The 21,151-nt window shown below is 46.8% G+C and overlaps 2 protein-coding genes across 3 annotated transcripts in view; one reads left to right on the plus strand and one right to left on the minus strand.

Annotated features, from left to right (window-relative positions):
• Window positions 1-333: 333 nt before the first annotated feature.
• LOC116567402 (bromodomain-containing protein 4-like) lies at window positions 334-961 on the plus strand. Its single transcript, XM_032302431.1, has 2 exons — window positions 334-594; window positions 953-961. The coding sequence occupies exons 1-2, from the start codon at window positions 334-336 to the stop codon at window positions 959-961; spliced, it is 270 nt and encodes an 89-aa protein (XP_032158322.1).
• An 8,832-nt stretch (window positions 962-9,793) lies between these two features.
• The window catches only part of VANGL1 (VANGL planar cell polarity protein 1), a 48,463-nt gene continuing 37,105 nt past the window's right edge, over window positions 9,794-21,151 (minus strand). For both annotated transcript variants that reach the window (XM_032361733.1, XM_032361734.1), the window contains 4 exons: window positions 19,623-19,756; window positions 18,015-18,147; window positions 16,901-17,135; window positions 9,794-12,645 (listed from right to left, as the gene is read on the minus strand). In XM_032361733.1, coding sequence (XP_032217624.1) covers window positions 12,385-12,645; window positions 16,901-17,135; window positions 18,015-18,147; window positions 19,623-19,756 — 763 coding nt within the window. In that variant the 3' untranslated portion in view covers window positions 9,794-12,384. The remainder of the gene's footprint in view (window positions 12,646-16,900; window positions 17,136-18,014; window positions 18,148-19,622; window positions 19,757-21,151) is intronic.

Consider the following 21,151-nt stretch of genomic DNA (forward strand, 5'->3'; position numbering starts at 1 on the left):
TAAACTCCTTAAGTTAATCAATCAAAGGATTCCATTTCTTTTCCTCAGATAGTGTCTTGAGATGGACTCAAGTGAATTTCCCATAATCCTTTTCATAGCTTATGCCAAGATACTCTTTCTCTTTTCCTTCTGGAGGCCATAATTACCTTATCCCGTATTGGAAATGGAGGCTAATTAAAACTGCAAGGACTTGCCATCCTGTTGGGGGAAAATATCGTTGTGTTATCAAGAATGCAAGATCATTGTCAGTGTATTTTTTAGAAAGATATTTATTTATTTGAGAGAGACCGCACACATGCATATGGGGGGAGGAGGAGAGGGAAAGGGAGAAGCATGTTGGAGATGCGCTTTGCCAAGATGCCAGATAAGCCAGAGGAGCCTGTGGTGGCCGTGTCCTCCCCGGCGGTGCCACCCCCCACCAAAGTGGTGGCCCCACCCTCGTCCAGCGACAGCAGCAGTGATAGCTCCTCAGATAGTGACAGCTCCACTGATGACTCTGAAGAGGAGCGAGCCCAGTGGCTGGCAGAGCTCCAGGAGCAGCTCAAAGCCGTGCACGAGCAGCTTGCAGCCCTCTCCCAGCCCCAGCAGAACAGTGTATGCCTTGCTGAGCATGGGGCCAGATGTGGGGCCTGATCCAAGGACCCTGAGATCACTACCTGAGCCAAAACCAAGAGTCAGATGCTCAACTGACTTGGGCTACCCGGGCATCCCCGCGTGGTGTATTTTTAAAAATAACATCTCATCACTAGAAACAAGCTTGTCTTTTCCATAATAAGGCTGTGTACTATCTAGGCCCTAGTTCTAACAATGCAAGAGGCCCACACTGGTAAGATCATTAGATCATTACCAAGTAGCTTTTGATCAACAATCTCTGATACGTGCAAACACACACATGCTTCCTAGGTGCAGATGGGTCCTGGGGCTCTGTCCTCCAACTTTCCACTCTCACCAGGGTGTCTGAACCCTGCTCAGTGAGCATCAGAATATTGTCTGCTGAACTTACTTAGAAAACACAGATGCCTTTCACCAGTCCAGACACCGCGACATGCCATCTCCAGAGCTGGGGCCTGACAGTCTGTATTTTAGAAAGGATCACTGGGGACTGACACAAGCCAGGGCAGAGACCAAAGCTGGTCCACAACCTAAGGTCACCTCACCCAGCCGGTGGTTGCCAACATCTTCGGTCTCTAGCCAGGCTCTCCTGTTTCCAAAGCCCTCACCCCAACTGCCTCTCCTGGACAGCTTCATCTGGAGTTCCCATAGGGACCTTGGATCAACACAGCTTTGGGGTTTAAAGATCTCTCCAAAATTAGGTCAAGAAGTCAGCCGTGAACATAGTAATTATTAATAATAATTAATAATCACTGTTATCATAGAAGAACAGCAATTTGGAGACTTAGAGATGAGGAAAATGGGCTTCCCAGCTTCCTACCTCTAACTGCAGGCCACCCAAGGGAATCAGACTTGTAGAGCAGACCCAGGCCATTGCTGCTCAGTGGGCAAGGAAGAAAGGGAGGAGAAAAAACTGGACTTTCAATTATTACTTCACGCCAAGAACTTCACCCCAAGAAACATGGACAAAGGGCTATTGCCCACTAACCAGGTAACTCACTCTATCTCTGGAGGGGAGTAAGGTTTAGGCAAAAGGCCAGCAGCAGTCCGGAAAAGATCCTTCTTCACAGAAGCAGTGGAGTAGGGAAGAGACAACCTCCTCCAACAACGCTCACTCAAGCCGGAAGCCTTAGAGCCATGTGTTGTGTCCCGCTTCCGCATTGAATAGGGAACAGGTGCCGTGCTCCCCTCTCGCCCACCCCTACTGTGATACTGAGGCTTTACAGTCTCTCACCTGGCTGGCCGCAAGGTTCCAACGGCTCTCCCATCTCACCGCTGTGATCAAGTGATCTTTCTGAAATGAGAAGCTGATCATGTCGCGCACATGCTTAAAATGCGTTAATGGTTCTCTATTCCCAGTAGGTGTTTAAAAAACTTTTTTTGTTTTAAGACTAAGAGGCCAAAGAGTGAGCTATGAATGGAACGATTGTTGGCTGCCGAATGTAGAGCTGGGCTGTGTGGTGGGAGGTTGAGGAGGAGAAACAGCAGGATAGGTCTCGTAAAACCCAAAGTCCTTGAAGTGTCTCTCCTCCCTTTGAGGAAAGCAAAGTCTGAGTAGGGCTGATGCTGATGCTGGCGATGTCTGGGTTCCTGGATTAGCAAAGCATCGGGCTGAATGGGGCAATTTCCACTGTGTACATGGAGTATCTGTCTGGAATTAGGGCGGCCCCAAGCCTCATTTGGGATTATAGCACCCAGTTGTCATTTTAGCAGAAGTTGGGTCAGCACCCCCAGCACCAGGCTAGGGGTCAGGTGTGAACAGAATTGGTAAAAGCCAATTTCCTTTGCAGGGCACGCAAGGTCTGTGTGAGCTACCTTTTGTCCACTTTACCAGCCTCATCTCTCACAAAGCCTCCCAGCCACCTGCCTCCTCTACACTTAGAACCAGAAGTTGAGAGAAACTTTCTGGCTGCTTATAATGTCAAGCCTTGGCTCATGCTTTTCCATCTCCTAGAATGCCTGTCCTTTCCCATCTGCACCTGCCTGGCAACCCCCCAACTATATTACCTGAGGTGCGAAGTGGGGGACATTCTATGCCTGTTCCAGTCGTACCCCAGTTGAATTGGCCCCCTCGTGCACTGAGCCTCACTGTGCTGTGTACAGAGCTCTCTTACAGAAATCACAATTTATCCTGCATGTATATCTTCCTCCCCCTGCTAGTCTGAAAGCAAGCTTAGGGAAAAGGCTTTAGCGGCTTCCATTCTATCCTCAGTGCCTATATTCTGATAGGTACTTAGTCAACTTGTTTGCCTGAGAGAGTACTTAGTTGACAAGTTGACTAAGTACTCTCTAAGCCCTATGTAAAGCTAATTTAACAGTGATTAGTACCACGAAGAATGTGCTAGTGATTATCAAAAGCTCTTAGTACCATTAAAAATATGCTAGTGACTATCAAAAGTCAATCAGAACCTTTTTGGCAATGGTATCATCTTTTCAGATCCACTTAGAATAGCAAATTGGGATTAAAAAAAAAACTCAAAACACAGAATCTCTTTGGTGCAGTGGGGAGTTTCTGATGTGCGGTGTTCTTTACTCAGGTCAGCAAAGTCTCCTAGAAATACAGGCATCATGATGGCAAGCGAAGCAGCATGGGGATGACAGCAGAAGTCCCAGGCCCCACTCTCTGGGAACAGAATGCCAACAGCCACCTAAGTGCCCACTCACTTATTTTTTTTTTTTAAGATTTTATTTATTTATTTGACAGAGAGATATCACAAGTAGGCAGAGATGCAGGCAGAGAAAGAGGGGGAAGCAGGCTCTCCACCGAGCAGAGAGCCCGATGTGGGACTCGATCCCAGGACCCTGGGATCATGACCTGAGCCAAAGGCAGAGGCCTAACCCACTGAGCCACCCAGGCGCCCATCACTCACTTATTTTAATGTATCTGCTGACCCACCTAAATGTTTGCAAGGTAAATTAAGGACTTCTTTTGAATTAATCTGGTATTTTACCAGTCTGAACTCTTCAGAGTAGTGATGGCTAGAATTCCTACTGTTAACCCTAGGATCCTTCAAAATCCCAATGATTCCCATAAAATAATCATATATGATTAGGGTATAGGTGGTAGCTTCTGCACAGAGTAAGCCATCTTGTTCTCATTCACTCATTCATTCAAATATTCAAGGCTTGTTTGATAAATGCAGATCCCAGAAGGCAAAAATGAGTGGGTGAGATCAGAGGCCTGGGCAAACATCTAGAAAAGAAAACTGTTTCAAGTACCTGTGTTATCATCTTTTGGTCTGAACTATTAAAATTCTCACAACCTCAGTTACACATTCAGATGTAAATACAGAGAACATAGCCATAGGTCAAGTGTAGTTTTGTTTTTCCATATCCACATTAGCCTGTATGCCTACCTACAAGATGCTTGAACGATGTTTTGACACCGACAGGGAATTGCCAAGTCTCCCTGGAAGCTGGGATACTGCCCATTGCTCTGCCGTTGCCGGAGGGCCCCTGTCTCTGGCCTTGGGTGTGCACACAGTGACTTAATGGGTGCCATCCTGATATCCCTTGCTCCACTTCCATAATCTGATCATTTATCATCTGGTTGTCTGAAAACTCTTCCAAAACTCTATAGCTATATGACGGGTAATGAATGAAAAAGAGAAGAGTCCTTGGTTTATGTCTGCAGACAACTCGAATCTTTTCCCTAGCAGGGTTTGCTTTTGCAGATATAAATTATGCACGTCATGGCCAATGGCCCACAGAAACAGTTTACGATAATCTATACAGTAAATCTTCAAATCGATTGCTTTCTCTAGCTCCTGTCCATGGAATAGGTAAGAATTTGTGCACTATCAGTACTCTATGCAGATTAAAAAAAAAATAGCTGAGTGTAGCAGAAGCCAAGTTCCATTTCTTTTTTTTTTTTTTAATTAATTTTATTTCAAGTAGGCTCCACACCCAATGTGGGGCTTGAACTCATGAGGTCAAGAGTCACATGCTACACCCACTAAGCCTGCCAGATGCCCCCATCCCATCCCGCCAACATTTCTTTCTTGTATTATCAAGTTATTTTTTTTTAAGATTTTATTTATTTATCTGACAGAGGTCACAAGTAGGCAGAGAGGCAGGCAGAAAGAGAGGAAGGGAAGCAGGCTCCCTGCTGAGCAGAGAGCCCGATGCGGGGCTCGATCCCAGGACTCTGGGATCGTGACCTGAGCCGAAGGCAGAGGCTTTAACCCACTGAGCCACTCAGGTACCCCTATCAAGTTCTTTTTAAATAGACCTATTTTTAAATTAGTCAATAATTAAAATTGAATTACCAAGCCACTCACAAAAACAATCCAATATTCACTCCCCCTCACAAATCCAGGGTCTGACACTTTTCTTCTCCTTTTCTTGATTCAAAGACCTTTATTCACTTGCTGATTTATTCAAAAGGTCCATTTCATCTTCATTTTTAGACCCTAAGATTTTAATTTTCAGTAATCTATTCATTTAAAACATTCTCTTGAGCATAAAATGATTGCAACAGATAGTTTTTGTTACAGTGACAATCCACTTTCTGATTCAATCTATAACAATCAGCTTGGTTTTCATAGAAACTTTGATAGGTTGTCTTTTTAAAAAATATTTATTTATTTACTTGAGAGAGAGACAGAGAGAATGAGCAGGAGGGGCAAATGGAGAGAAAATCTCAGCAGACTCTCACTGAGCGTGGAGCCCAATTTAGGTCTCAATCCCAGGACCCTGGTGATCATGACCTGGGCTGAAAGCGAGAGTCGGATACTTAACCAACTGAGCCCCCCAGGTGTCCCTTGATGGGTTGTCTTTAAAAGGGTATAAAAATTATACAAGAGTGAAAACCCTCTCTAAAAAAGCAAACAAATCTTTGGATTGAAATAATCACACGAGAAAAAGAAACAAAATCCAATTTGGGATTTCAGTTTATTTTTCAAGTTGTACGGTATAAAAAAATGTAACACGTAAAATGTTTTACAGTCAGTTGGGATGGGGGACCCAAAAGGGGACCAAATAACTTGGCTGCCAGGTACGCCATGTCAGTTGTAAACGTTAACATTCTTACTGCTGGATGTCACAATGAGAAGACATTTCATAGCATACACCATATGAATGTTCATAAACGTGCTGACGCAGATAGTTGCTGGTAGAGTCATTCATTTAGATGTTTGAAATGCCTCAACAGGGCCCACTACCCATTTATGCAGGTAATCATACTCAGACTTTCTCCGACATATATGGTGACTGGAGAAGAGACTGACAAGAATTGCCCCTCCTGGTTATAAAGTGCAGTATTAACTACTAAGGAAGAACACAAAGACCTCTGGCCACATCTTTGTTCAAACAGTGCTGATTCCATCAGATAGAAAATCATCAGATGATTTTGTCACTGAACTTTCTGGGTTCGAAATCCAGAAGTGAAAAGTTCTTTCAACACAAAAGCAGTTGTCCAATGAACTCTGAAGAAGACCTGATTCGGGTGTCCCTGACTTCTCCCTAGCATCGTGGTAGAGGAACGGGTCATTCATAAGGCGATTTATGTTGATCACCCCAGTGAGCCAGTATCTACCCATCCTCACTCTGGCTAGCATTCTGGACTCTCCACAATAGTTGTTCTCATAAACAACTGCTTGGAAATCACATTTGGCCAATGTTGTAACTCAGGGGTCTCAGGGTAGCCTGCTATACATAACTAAAGCCCACAGCGAATCCATCATAAAAATAAGGCATTACCACCACCGTTGGAATTTTACCTTCCTTTTTCTTTTCTTAAGAATGATGAACAGCATTAAAAAAAATGAACAACATTAAGTGGACATTCCATTATTTCTATGACTGAGGGGTACTAACAAATGAAAAGCCACTGCCACCTCTTTCTACCTGGCCCCTGGAATGGTGACAATGTGCAACTGTCTAAATTCCCTATGATGCGGAGTTAAACTAGACTTGTCACCCACAGACCAGCTGCCTGGGTCCCATTGCTAATTCCCTGAGCAATAGTCACTGGGCCTCAGAGAAGAAGCTTCCCTAGGCTTTGGGCTTTTGGGGGATCTTAACAACTCCTAAGTGATCAGCTCCTTCAGAATGAAAGCTCACAGTACAAGGTAAAGCACCGATAAATAGAAGCAAACAAAAACCAGACAACTCTACATTCAAATATTTTTATGAATTATTTCAGTGCCAAAAGAAATGTCAAAGACACTCTTAGAAGTCTGGGGTTTGTCACATTTTGTTCCCCAGGCTTAAGATGAGTAAGTACTTTTATCCCACTAAGGCAAAACATTGGTGTTTTTAAGCCGCAAGATAAATTTTAAGATTTTTTTTATCTTATATAAATCGTAGATTTTTATTATATATAAAAATTATATAAATTGTAGATTTTTTAGTGTCGTATTAGCTGTGACTTTCCCGTTACTGCTTAAGAGGTCAGAAATCTGTTGTTCTAATGGGGGAACTTGAAAACAATCCATTCAAGAGATTTATTTTACAGGTGAAACAAGAAAATTGGGCTATCTAAGTAGAAATGGGACAGGGCCTGGCAACGGAGAGTCACAGAGTCCCCAGATTCTATTTTATTAGTTTTATCATTCCCTTTCTACCCTTTGACAATCTGCCCTGATTCCAAATGAGCAGCCACACTGAGAGATGTATCATCTTCGTTTTCCTGTGCTCCACGCAAAGTGAACAGCAGGACAGAAAGAGGTGGTTTGTGCACAACAGGATGAAAATTTAAAGACCTCAGAAGAGAGGAAAACCGTGTTTTCAGACTTCTGTTTTATGTCTGTTAAAACTCTTGAGGGCAAACGTGGGGGAAAACGGTAGGCTGCAATTGCTTGCTGAGAATACGTAGGTCAAGGAGGGAGGCCAGGGGACCCCCGTTCCAGACCTGGGAAGGGGCTGGACATGCAGGTGCTCCCTCTCCCGCCCTAACCTGGGAGGCCGAACACCAGAAAGAGGCTTCCTCAGCTTGGGAAGAGTCCAGGTCTGCCTCGGCCCAGCTCCCTATGCCTAAGACCCCAGATGCCCACCTGCCCAAGCCAGCAGGGGCAGGGCAGAGGGTGAGAGGGGCAAAAGCAAAGGCTGGCTGCTGAACCATAGTCCCTGGGTCTATCAGCAGGTGTGGTGCTGGCGGGGCTGGTTTTCTGGGGGGAGGGGCATTCTCAGGTTCTTTCAATTAGAAATCCTGAAAAATCTGCCAGCATACTGGAGAGGTTCCCCTGGGGGCCACAGCTCTGGTGTAAAGTGCAAGAACAGAAGGGATCCCACCACCCACCTAGGGTGAGGTTTCCTCACCCTAGGTTCTGAGTCCAGGTTAAGTGTCCTCACGTTCCTTCCCCATTTTCCAAAATGCCAGATCATTTAGATCACACCTCAAGGCACAGTGAGCAAGGGGCTAGAATCACATTAGATTTGAAATCCCGTTCAGGAGCCATGAGATGCGAGACAAGTCCCCCCCTCTCTGATGGTCCCCTTCCTCACCTGCTTAGTTGAGAGAACCCTGCCTCAAAGGACTTCACGTTCTGGAACAGCACCCAAACACACAACAATACCAGATAAATGTGTGTTGCTACCATTCTCTTCCTTGTTTGAACAGAATACGTTTTGTCAAAAACATGACCTGAAGTCTGATTGTGTTGGCATCTGCTTGGCTAAAGTACAACACACCACCTTCAGCATAGAGTCTAAACTACCTCAGTTGACTGCTGCACTGAACACCATTCAAGGACTGTGCTATGGGCTTCAGAACAGTTCTTATTTTATTTATGATGGAATAGGACAAGGTTACATCATAAATTCACAGTAGTGATTTATTATTTTTTTTGTAACAAGATCCATAAAGCATAAATGCTACCCAGAAATACTTACATCACTTTATAATCGCAGGAAGGATCTCTGCTGCATTAATATTATGTTAATGTTTCTGTGCTACTTTTAGTCATCAGTCTTATGGTTTTCTTTGTGAAGCTCAATTTTTAAGTTATATTGAGAAATATGTAGTAAGGCTTTCGGGGTAGTGAAGTTGGAGCAATAATTATGACAGAGCTTGACCTTTCTCTGATTCTTGCTGTTTTCACCTCATAGGGTCCTGAGGCAAGAGTCTAATGGATTGCCTGCGGGACATCAAGCTTTCCAGAAGACTCTTCTCTGCTAAAGCTATTTATTCCTGGGGAGAAGCCAGTGTCATGGAGGGAAAGGAATAAAAGGAGCCAAGGGAGAAGTAAACTGGCTTTAGAGCAGCCTTCCAAAAGATGGGTGCCATTAGGAAATCTCTCCACCATAGGGCACAGGGTAGAAACACAGACACTCATCCATACAAACACATGCGGAAAGTTACCGGTTGACATGACACCCACCAGCGACAGGCGACACAGATGTTCAGATGGCTAACATAATATTGGTAATTACACTCAGGGCCATGCACACATACATGGAAATGCATACCCACCAAAAAGTATGTGCCCCTATTTGGGGAGCCTGAGTCCTGAGCCCCACAGGACTCAGCCAGAGGGGGTGTGAACCAAGGACCCGATTCTCTTGGTTTCACAGTGTGACTAACACCTCCCCTGGTGTAGGTGTGGGGTGAGTGAGGAGGGGCAGGGTAATGACATCTGCCATCCCGACGGGCAGGGGGCTTGTCACAGAGCTACAACAGCACTTTCGAAATACGTGCATGCAAAATGAAGAGAAGTCTCAAGTATGGTGATGGTGGGGGGGGACACCCCATCTCATCTCCCTCGCACCAGCCCAGCTACCTCCTTCCCACGGAAAAGGAGCTCCAACTCCAGCAAACCACCCAGTGCGATGTGCACATGCACACAAACACACAACACACCAGGGAGGCGCAAGCGCCACTTGTGCACAGAATTCATCCTGTCTGTAGATTCGAAAGTGAAGGACAGAGGGAGAAGGGGGATGGTGACAGCTGGGCAAAAACGTGCTCAAGCATTTTCTCAAGGGCTTATATTAGGGTGAACTTTAGCAACGGTATTCTGCGTTTCGACTTCACTGATAACGCAAAGGATGGAGATATAAAACCTTAACTTCCCTTTCAACTCAAAGCATGCAGACATTTTAACATTCAGTTCACGGATGATTAAAAATTATCACCACCTTCAGAAGGATACACCGAGGAACCCAAGTTAGCCACTGATTAAAACACCACCAGGGGAGAGAGTGATCCCCGGCGGGCACTCCTGATTCGGGTCTTCTACTCTGAACATTTAACAGTCACGTTTTAATAACTTAGGTTGAAAGTTATAGAAAATCTATAAACATTTAAGGCAAATGAAATCTTGCCTCCTCCACTGTTAAGTCTCATATATTTTACTAGCCCTAGGGCAGCTTACCCACTTTCCCAAAGAATGGCCGATTTGGTTCCAAGGACTGAAATAAAAATGCATCATTTTCGATTGGGTGACGCAGCTTTCTGAAACCTTAAATCTTTTTAATGCCATTTACATTGTTCCCACTGCACCAGTAACTCAAATTATCAAGATTTTGAAAGTGCAAAGGCTTTATACAAAGATCCTGCATTTTATTTTGTTAGGCTTTCAAAAGGGACTCGATACAAAGTCAGTGTAAAAAAATCGATATCCAATTTAAAACTGAAACAATAATTTCAGAAAGTCTGACATTCTCCTATGCAAAGACTGGGGGAGAAAGAAGAGGGTAGAGAGAAAATAAATTCCTTAATTTAAACCTTTCTTCACCCTGCTGGGAATACCAGCAGCAAAGCAATGACTCCATCTTAACCCCTTCTGGTCGGGTAACTTAAGACAGGGCTGGAAGCACAGTATTTTAGAATGCAGATAATAGTGTCGCCATGAACCACATGTTCTGTATCTGACCTACAAGAAGTACTCAGAGCAGCCCCAGCAGCTGTGCCCTGATGCAGAAGCCTCGGACACGCACAGTCTGGGGCATGACAACCGGGACCCAGGCGAAGTCCCATACGCTTTCACCATTCCTTGCCCGATCTCCCAAAATATGTTTCCTGAGAAAGACATCATCAGCATAAGGAATGTCTAGTTCAGAAACTAAGAACAAAAGCACCATGGTTCCACGGTATGCTTTCCATAAACAGAACCACGCAGTTAACATAGTGCATCTTGGCTCCACGCCACACCGACTGGCTCCTCCTTTCTTCTGTTCCAACACATCTGTTTGAGCTGAAGGCTGTTGGTTCAAGAGTGCTGTTTACTTTTGCAGGTACAGGTGTATTACAAATATCCAAAGCCTGTTTTGATTTTTAAAGAAGATACACAGATACCGCAGCACTTCTGGAATGCCCAAACCAGGAAGGGTGCTCGCAAACACGTAGAGCATTCTGACAGTGTCCTCCTCGTCTAATGTGAGGTGACTGGCTACTCCCGATTCTTGGGAAAAACAAGGGTGAATACTCTGTAAAGGTTGGCCGTAGATACAGGAAGGCAAATGGAGGCACAGACAGGAACTCCCCGGTAGCCTTGCCACCTGCCCCCCAGCATCCCAAGATCGGCTCTCTCCCTTTCCTTTCCCCAAGCTCTGCTGCTTACCCATTCCGTCTCTCCACTTTACCAACCACTACAAGGACTTCCAACACCAGTGCCGAAGCTGCCCCTTCCCTGGTAGTAAGTGGCAGAGGTCATGAGTTGCACAGTGATGGTGGTCAGAAATCGGGACCGGACAGCAGGAGCTGTCACTGCAGTGGACACTGTTTGGTCTCCCTGGGCAGGGCAGCTTGCCACAGAGCTTTGTGAGGACTTCTCTCCCCGGGGAAATTAGAGGCTCCAAGCCACACCTGCCAGTCCCTGAGTCGTGGTGTCAGTCTTCCCCTGGTCCCTGCGAGCAGTGGGGAGGAGGAACTGGGAGAGGGGCTCCCATTGCACCCTAAAAGGGACAATCTGGCAGGCTGCTGTCCCTATGTTCGACCTGGTTGGCATTCTGTGCTTCCCTAGGCAAACAAGCCACAGCACCCACGGGAGGCAGTGCACAGAGCCTGTGAGCACACATGGAGAGCTGGGTCCTGGGCAGCTCTGCAGGCTGGGCTCCTCTGGCCAGGGCCATCAACCGGGTGGGGGTGCGGTGCGTGTAGGGGAAGGCAGATAGAGGGAGATGGGCAGGCCATCAGAGGGTCAGGAACGGGCTACCTGCTCAAACCTAGGGAAACAGGGCCAGAAACAGGACAGGTAGGTTTTCTCTTTGGGGAGAAAACCAAATAAAATCATTTAGAGCTGTCAAGTGATAGTGCACATTTTTCATTGTGACCTTTCTCAGTAGAACCTAAGGCAACAAAGAACAAAGATGAAGGCAGTTATTTCCGGAAGGGCCAGTGGCTCCCATGGGTGAAGTGTTACTGGACGTTCACGTACACAAGCACCCATGTGGACATGTCGTGCCTGGTTTCCCGAAACAGAATGAAGACGCGTCCCCCAGGAGGTCTTACAAGGGGGCGGGCCAGAAGCAACAGGAGGCCGTGGCTCTGGACGAAAGGCGGGGACTAGCCACTGAAGGGCGAGGCTCCCGAGGGCCACCTGCTCCGCTTTGGTTTACAGCTGTTACAAAACGCCAGGGAACAGCTTCGTGAGAAGTCCCATCCACAAGAGTCAGATGTCGTCAGTCGCTTTTTTTCCAGGGCGGACATACCCTGCTTCCTTCCAAGTAAAGTGCGGATGGTCGAAGGATACTGGTCTGTCATCTGCCAGTGTCAGTCAGCAATGAAGAATTATAATAAAAAAAGATGCCCCTCTGGTATACATATATCTATATATCTATATATTCTTTTTTTTTTTTTTTTTTTGTAATAAAGCCACAAATATAAAACTTTTAAACCGATGTCTCAGACTGTAGGCGAAGGACAAATTTGTGAGATTTGGGGTCTATGAACTCTTCTGAGAGGACAATGAATGGAATTTTCTTCACATTGACCACGAGGCTGAAGTCCAAGCATTTCAGGACGAAAACGATGCCATCCCGCAATCCGTTCGTCACAGCCTCGTCACTAACCAGTCTCCACTGCGTCGAGAGCCAGCGCTCCTTGTCATACTGCAGGGTGGGGCCCGCGCTGAGGTAACGTTCTAGAAAGGCCTGAAAAAGAGGGGGAAAGGCCATGAGAAAAGAACTAGCCCGCATCAAGGGCAGCGACGGCAGCGGTGTACCCACCTAATCCCGGTGAAAACGTCTGCCACCAAACCGAGACAGAGCCCGGCTCATCCGGCCGTATTCCCATCAGGCCCTCCCACAGGGGTCCTTGTCGCGGAGGGAGGCCTCCGAGGACTTCGTCACTCCCCTCCACCAACTTCCAACTGGAAGCGGGGCTGGAGGGAGGGCTGGCACCTGTGTGTGTGTGGAGGCTGTCTCCGAGGCACCAGCCCGGCCAAGCCATGGCCCCACACGGTGCCTGCCACCGCTTGTACCTGTGCTGGGCCTGCCTGCTCCCACACCGACAGCTCCTCAGGGCAAGGGCCGTGCGCAGAGAGGCCCTCGAGAAGCGGAAGCTGAAAAAGTTAGGGTATTCCTGCACGCATGCGCAAAAACGCACGCTCCGCCACTCACGGGTTGTGTGACGTTGGACAAGTGCTTTGACCACCCTGTAACAGCTCCTCACGGGGCGGCAGTGAGGCTGACATGGCTGCCTCTAACCGTCTCATGGCACAAAGTAAGCCCAACCAGTGCGGGCAATGATGACTTCCTGTGGGATCAAGTGGGCACAGGCAGGCCCGAGCGGTGCCAGAACCCATGTGCCCGTCCCTCTCAGGAGCCCCCTGCTCCAGCAGTGCTCACCTGTGGGAGGTCTCCAACTCTCCACCCACCCACTGGTATCTGTTATTCCTCCTGGGCCTTCCAATTCTCCTCAGACCACCCCCCTGAACCTCTGGGCAGATTAACACAGCCTCCTCCAGGTGCTTATAATTGCTGGCCTGGCTCCCCCGTGACATTTACTTTCCTGAGGATCGCTGCGGATTTGCGTGTTTGTCCCCCACACTGGAATTTACCCACCCCCCCCGACAGAAACTATTTTTTAAATCTGAATTTCCAGTGTGCCTGGACATAATAGGAGCTCAATGATGTATGTGTGTATTAAATCAATAGATGCTGGTTTCGTTGTAAGAAAAGAGAAGAAAAAGCAAGTCTGTGATTCCGTCAGGAGGTACTGGGATTTGTCACTCTGGTCCTAGACACAGGTCAAGGGCAGTTTCTACATGGTATCCCCTTCCATCCACACCTCACTGCTGCTGCCAACTACATTATTTCTGATCCATAAGCCTATATTCCAAGGCAGGAAGCAGAACCATGCCTAAACACACTTCTAATATAAAAATAACTCTTATGAATCCTAAGAAAAAGAAACAACTCAGCAATGAGAGAACTGAAAGTAGTAAGATAATTTATAGGATACTAAATATTCATAGAAAATTAACAAAAGATGCTCTACCACGTTGATAACTCATGAAATATGAATTCAAACACTTTTTTTTTTTGGCCTCTTATGTGGGCAATGAGTAAAAAGAATGGTAACACCCAATGTGTCAAGTGTGTGCAGGAAGTAAACAGAATTGTATCCCAGAGGCAAAGTGTGAAAGAGTAACATCCCATGGAAGAACAATTTGGCAGGATCTCTACCTTTGATCTAGCTGTTTCTCTACCAGAAATTTCTCCTTTGAAAATACCTGCACAGATATACAAAGACGTATGTGAAAAACATACTCGCAGCAACACTGTTTAGACCAGGGGTTGGCAAACTTTTCTCTAACATAAATATTTTCAGCCTCACAAACCACACTCTGTCACTACTGCTCAACTTGGCCTGTGTAGAGAGAAAGCAGCCATAGATGATATGGAAATAAAAGGGTGGGGTTGTGTTCCAATAAAACTTGATTAACAAAAACAGCCAAGCCCCGGTTTAAACTACTGAAAGACATTAATCCAAATGTGCATTGTAAGCATTGGTTACACAAATCACGGTATTCAGCAGGATAATATGCAGCTATTAAAGAGAATGAATTAGAACTGTAGGGCAGAGAGCTGGAAGTACTGACAGGGGAAAACACTGTAGAGATAGTTTTAAGTGAAGAAAGCAAGTTTCCAAGTTCCCGTGTGTGTGTGTGTGTGTGTGTGTGTGTGTGTGTGTGTGTGTGCGTGTTTGGTATGAACTCCCATTTGTGGTTTGTTTTTTTCCCACTCCTTCTTTAATCACACACACCCCTCTGAAAGCATACACACCAAAAACTTTAGGGGAGGAGAATGGAAACTTCCCTTAGCACATTATAATTTCCTTTTCCTTTTTTAACTTTGTTTAAAGATCTATTTATTTGAAAAAGTGTATGTGTGAGCAGAGGGGGGAAAGGCAAAGGGAGAGGGAGAGAGAGAATCCCAAGTAGACTCTGAGCTGAGCATGGAGCATGACATGGGGCTCGATCCCACGACCCTAAGAATATGACCTGAGCAGAAGGCTAGAGTAGGATGCTTAACCGACTGCGCCACCCAGGCACCCCCATTATATTTTTCTTTAATGCCTGGATTCCTACAAAGAGTATCAGTTATTTTTAATTCAGAAAAGTATACTTTTTTTTTTAATGAAAATGAAAGCAATCAAGAACTAAAAGATCTTGAAGAAAGGAAAACAATGGCTTTTGTTCTACATGGTACAAGCAGGTATGCAGACATACTGTACTCATTGGAGATAAACTATTCATACTTTTTTGCATTCTGTTTTTGATAACTTAATTCTTTTTTAAAGATTTTATTTATTTGACAGAGAGAGAGAGAGAGATCACAAGTAGGCAGAGAGGCAGGCAGAAAGAGAGGGGGAAGCAGGTCCCCTGCTGAGCAGGCCTCGATCCCAGGACCCTAAGATCATGACCTGAGCAGAAGGCAGAGGCTTAACCCATTGAGCCACCCAGGCGCCCCTGTAACTTAATATTCTAACAAAGATTCTTCTATTTTTAACAGGTGATACATGATAATTTATAAGCCACTGTTCTTTTTTTTTTTTTAAGATTTTATTTATTTTTTTGACAGAGAGAGTGACAGAACACAAGCAGGGTGGACAGTGGGGAGAGAGAGGAAGAAGCGGACTCCCTGATGAGCAGGGAGCCCAATGCAGGGCTCGATCCCAGGACCCTGGGATCATGACCTGAGCCGAAGGCAGACGCCTAACCATCTGAGCCACATAGGTGCCCCACCACCATTCTACTTTTTTTTCCCCCTACCATTCTACTTTTAAGTTATGTCCAGTTTGGAGTTATTCCAGATCACTTTGCAAAAATCAACTTCATTATTATTTGTGCATGTGTCTGATTGTGCTGAGAGCTTATTCTAGAAGAGGGATTATTAAGTCAACGAATATGGAAACCCTTACAGATTCTTACTGAATATTTCTGTATTGCTTTCCTAAGGGTTGTTAATGGTGACAATGCAACCATATGCTGTATATGTACAGGGAGCATCTGAACATGGATCCTTGTAACAAAAACCACTCCACATGCGTTATAGGCGAAGCTCATTTACTCTCTTCCACGTGATCAACATGTCATGTTGCCATATCGAATATAATTTTCACACAACAATGCAATCAGGTAGATACTACTATTCTCCCTGTTTTATAAAAGGAAACAAATGTAGAGTGACTTCTACAAAGTCATGACCCAATCAACTGGTGGAGCCAGGAACTCAAGCATCCCCCCCACCCCCCGATTGCAGGTCATTTGCTCAGCCTTACTCTATTCTGCTTCCTTGGCCCCATCACTCTCCCAGCTACATGGCTGTTTCTTGCAATCTCCCTAAAAGTGTACTCATATCGTAATTCAAGAGGCCAAGTAAAACTAACTCTTTGACGTCCAAAATGCCTAGGAGAGTGATGGCATCATTTCACCACTAAGAACAGCCATTTATCCAGACCTTACCACATGACAGGCACAGCTTGAAGCCCTTCACGTGAACTATCTCTTTTATTTCCCACCACGACCCCGTGAGGTAGGTATCACAACCAGCCCCCATTTACAGGGTAGGAAAGGGAGGCACAGAGCCATTAAACGATCTGCCCACAGCAGCGACCAGCTTGTACGGGGAGGAGCCAGGCTGGAACGTGTCAGCTGGGCTCCAGAACACACAGAGTGCCCCTCCCCGCTGCCTCTACTGCCTCTAGATGGAAGGCTTCCCTGTGCTTGAATCTAGAGGCTGTCGAAAGGCAATTGCAAAAACCGGTGGCACCCAGATAATATAAAGTAAGTAGGAACTGGCCATCCTCCTGAGTCAGGGCTTTAGAGAAATCCTGGAGTCCATTGCTCCTGAGCACAACCATCGACAGGTGACACCTGCCAAGCTTTGTGGCGAGTCGCACCTTGGGGGTCATGCTGTTGGTGATGCAGAAGGCCAGGTGCTGCAGGATGCTCTCCATGCTGTGATAGTGCTGCTGTCGGGTGGTCCGCAGGTACTTCTGCAGAGCTCGGGCCATGGAGGGGAAGATGGCCTGGGCCGCCTCCCGTGGGTCCATCACCTCCCCTGGGGCTTTCTGCTGCTCTTCGGCCTGGAGACGCTGGATGTGGATGAAGGCCTCCTCCACCGCAACCACCAGCCTGGAGATAGGGGGGCAACGAGACGGTCACCAGGATGGGGCCTGCTGCAAGGCTGGACGACATTCAGGGGCTGGAGGGCCTCCTACCCGCCTCTGTGTCCCAGCCTGCTGCCAGCTAGCTCACCCGAGGGTCCCCTCCATTATGGCCCCTCCAGATGGCTGAGAGGGGAGGAAGGGAGGAAGGAAGGGGGGGGCAGGGGTGAGGGGAAGGAGCCCTGGGACGAGGAGATTGACCTCTGTTCTCAATTCTGCCACTACAGGGTTTGGGGACTCACTTCAATCCTTCCATCTCTACAGTGAAGGGTTAGATGAAAACAACTCTAAGATTCCTCAAAATCTGGCCATAAAAGGCTCTGCACACACTGAGAGGTGGCTGGTGACACAGAAGAAGCCTTGCAAAGCAGCACAGCCGTAGCCCCCTCAATTAAGCCACCCAAACAGCAGCCCCTGGGAAAAGGAAGGAAAAGGCCCAGGATACATGACGGAAACCAACCTGGTCCGCTTCAGTTAACACGATCAGAACCTGAGAGCCAGCAAGGGACTAGGGGAGGACTGGGGGCGGGGAGCATCAAAGTGTGGGGTGTGGGCCAACAGCTTCAGCATCAGCTGGGAATTTGGAAGACATGCATACTCTGAGGCCCAACTCCAGCCCCACTGAAGAGGGAGTAAGTCATTTTTGCAGGTGGGGCCCAGAACCTCAGATCTGTGCTTTAATAAGCCTTCCTGGTCCCGCTGGCGCATGAGAAACAATGGAGCAGGATACAATCCTAAGGTTGAGCGGCTCACGTTTACACACTCAGATTTCATTCTTGTGGTAAAAAAATTAAAATTCCCCTATGACAGGGTGTTAGTGTCGGGGGCGGGTGCACGGGCAACAGACCTCGCTCTCCGCTTCTTCACCCGCCGCTCGTGCTCCGCCTCTTCGTAATACAACTCATTGTGGCTTGAGTCTCTGCGTCGAGCAGCTGCTGCAATCATGGCCCGGGACTGACCAGTGGCATTGTTACTGGGGCCTTTGGGGAAGGACAGTGGAGGAAGAACAGGTTTAATGCCATGGGGCTGCAAAACAGAGTGGGAAATGAGTACCACAGTCTGTCGATACCGTCCACCCAACCCCTGAGAGGCACATCCACCCATCTCAAAAGAAACTTCCAGAAGGGCGAACAGCACTCGTGCCTCACATTTGCTATGCTCATGAGAGGAAGGAAATCTCCCCCAAACCCATGTCATCTGTGGAAATGGAAAAAGAACTCAGAAGGAGAGGAAGAATGCCGGGCAATGAAAATGTTGGCCAAAAATAACACACAAGAGAATGCTGAAGATGTTACTCACCATCTGTTACAAAAAGTTTCAGTTTGGCCATAAGGTAGCTGGAGCATCACATTTCAGCAAGACAATGAGTGAGAATGAGAGGGAAGGGGAGAACAAGGACAGAGAAAAAAGAAAGTCAAAGGACATGGAGACACTGGTTACGCACAGGACGAAAAGCCATGCTGGACTGTCAACGGTAGTCACCATGTTTCATTAAAAAATAAAATACTTGAGGACTCACAATATGGCCCATTTGTGAATACAGACTTAGAACTCCCCACCCTGTTCCCCTGACCACAGATCGCCTTAACTTTGAGAAGGACAAGGCAGATCCCATGCTTTCTTCTGTATCAACTACTTGGCTAATGATGTGGTTTCGCTGGTGGGAATTTTCAGTTTTCAGATCACAGGTGAAATTTACTAGTCCTCTGGGAATCCCAACTGAGCATACATCTCATAAAGCCTCCCCCTACCCCCAGGCACCCCCGCCACAATGGGGAGGATATGGCCACTAAAAATTGACACCATCCATGAATCACTTGACTTGCTAACAATATGATCCTCTTCTAGGGTCCACAAAGCCCTTGCCCTGACCCAAGGCACCCAGCAAGAAATGACACTGTGTCCTGTTTCTCGCACTTAACTATCTGATAGCCTGAAATGCAGCTCTGACGTCCTCAGCCTGGCCTCTGGCCTCCTGCCACCCACTCAGCCCCAGCTCCTGGCCAAGATTGAGAAATCTAAGTATCTCACCAGATGCTGAACTACTGAGAGCTACAGGCTTCATGGATCTAGGGAGCTGAATCCTTGGGTAACTTATCCGAAATCTGAAAAGCAGCTTTCCATAGATGTTCCCACCAAGAGGCAGGAAACACACATCACTATTGTTTTCAATCAGAAAACCCTCAAATGAATGAACCTCCCACATGTGTAGACTGCAAATCAACATTCCTCTGAAAGTATGTTTGCTGAAAGAGAGAGAGAGAAAGAAAGGAAGAAAAGGAAAACAAAAGAAGAAAAAAGAAAAGGAAAGAAAAATTGTTCTGAAATGAGAATGTATGATAGAGACAGACACCGAGGGGAAGAAGAACCAAACGGACCAGAGTTTAAGCTTAAGAGTTGTCCGAACTGTGCGCCCCGCACCCACCAACCTCAGACACCATTTCAAGGCACGTACCATCTACATTGTAGACTTTCAGCCCGGCCATGTGCTTGGCTGCCCGGAATTTGGAGGCTGTTAGGAGATTGGGGTTATAGATGGTGAAATCTTTATAGTAATTTTCCAGAACCACCAATGCTGCTCGCTGGATACTGAGAAAAGAGGGCAAAATTAATGCAATGCTTTTTCATTGAAGAAGCAGGTTCTAAGTGACCAATAAATAAATAAATAAATAAATAAATAAAATAAAAATCCTCTTTTGGAGTCAGATAGAACAGCAGAGTACCATGGGCAGCCTCTCATAATGGCAGGGCCCTACATTTTACCACACCATTTGTCTCCAGGATGAGAACTTCAAGGTGAGACTGAGTTCAGTCATCAAGTGGCTTCTTGGCCTTCTCCCAGGATACGTCATGAGCCATATCCCATCTGGCTAATAGTTGAGAAAGGAATCAGGTTTAGGCCGCACAGAACTTTCCTATTTTCCAAGTTTACAAAAGAGGAAACTGAGGATCCCCAAATGGTCGAGAGAATTAGAGGCGGTGGCAAGGCTAATGGGTGAAAGAACAAAGTGTAGATTCAGATTCTCAGGTTCCAGGGCAGGGTCTCCCCATAGGCCTCATGACCCCTGCTGTAAGGAAGGCTGGGATTTCGTTTCTCCATGGATCAGAACTAACTACAAGCACACAGGGCAGAAAACACATGAAGGAAGCTGGCTGCAGACATTAATGAATCCTGATCCCTCCTCTGAGTTCTGTCCTCTCTGCCCCAGGCCAGCTGGAACTCACTCTTTGAAAGGAAGCAAGACCCCCTTCCCAGTCCTCAGCTGAGACTTCGATCTTTCTTGTCCCTTGGACGCCAGGGGTGTACAGAGAGGACCCTCTGCTCTAATGTCCTGCAACCTCTCCTCTGTCACCTGTTTGGCCCCTCGGACAGCAGCAGAGAAGCAGAGAGGAGGTAATACCGACAGGTGGGAGGGTGGAAAGGGAAGGTGCCCATACTCCCGACTGGTGGCTAAAGAACTTGCTCTTGGTCGTGGATGCATGCCACTCACCACTTCAAAGAGAAACCTGTACTCATGAGGCATGGGTTTTCATGTACCGTCTTGTCTGACTTCCACAATCATTCACAGTAAGAAGACCGAGGTTCGAAAATCTCTGACCGGCACACGGCATGCATACCAAATGGAAGAGCTGGAACTCTAATCTGGAATCGCAAGGCTCTAGCCTGTGTTCTTCCCCTGCAATGTGTGGCTTCTGTGGGGCAGTGGACGTACCCACACCAGCTCCACAAATTTTCTTTGTATCTTGTCCTTGATATTCTCCCTCCCAGGCCTCGCTAGGTGGGTGCGGTGACAAAGATTACTTACAACAGCCCGGGCGCCAGGACAGGGCTGCCTTCTGTGCCTGGATGACTGCCAGAACTCTCCACGTGGCTCAGGGATTCTCACATCACACTGAGACCATACAGGGTCTAAACTAACAGCAGGACGCTCTGTCAACCCACCACTCAGCTCCCCTGGTTTAGCATGGAGTCCAGCAACAATC

This window comes from Mustela erminea, chromosome 10 (genome assembly GCF_009829155.1).
Source record: "Mustela erminea isolate mMusErm1 chromosome 10, mMusErm1.Pri, whole genome shotgun sequence".
Lineage (NCBI taxonomy): Eukaryota > Metazoa > Chordata > Mammalia > Carnivora > Mustelidae > Mustela > Mustela erminea.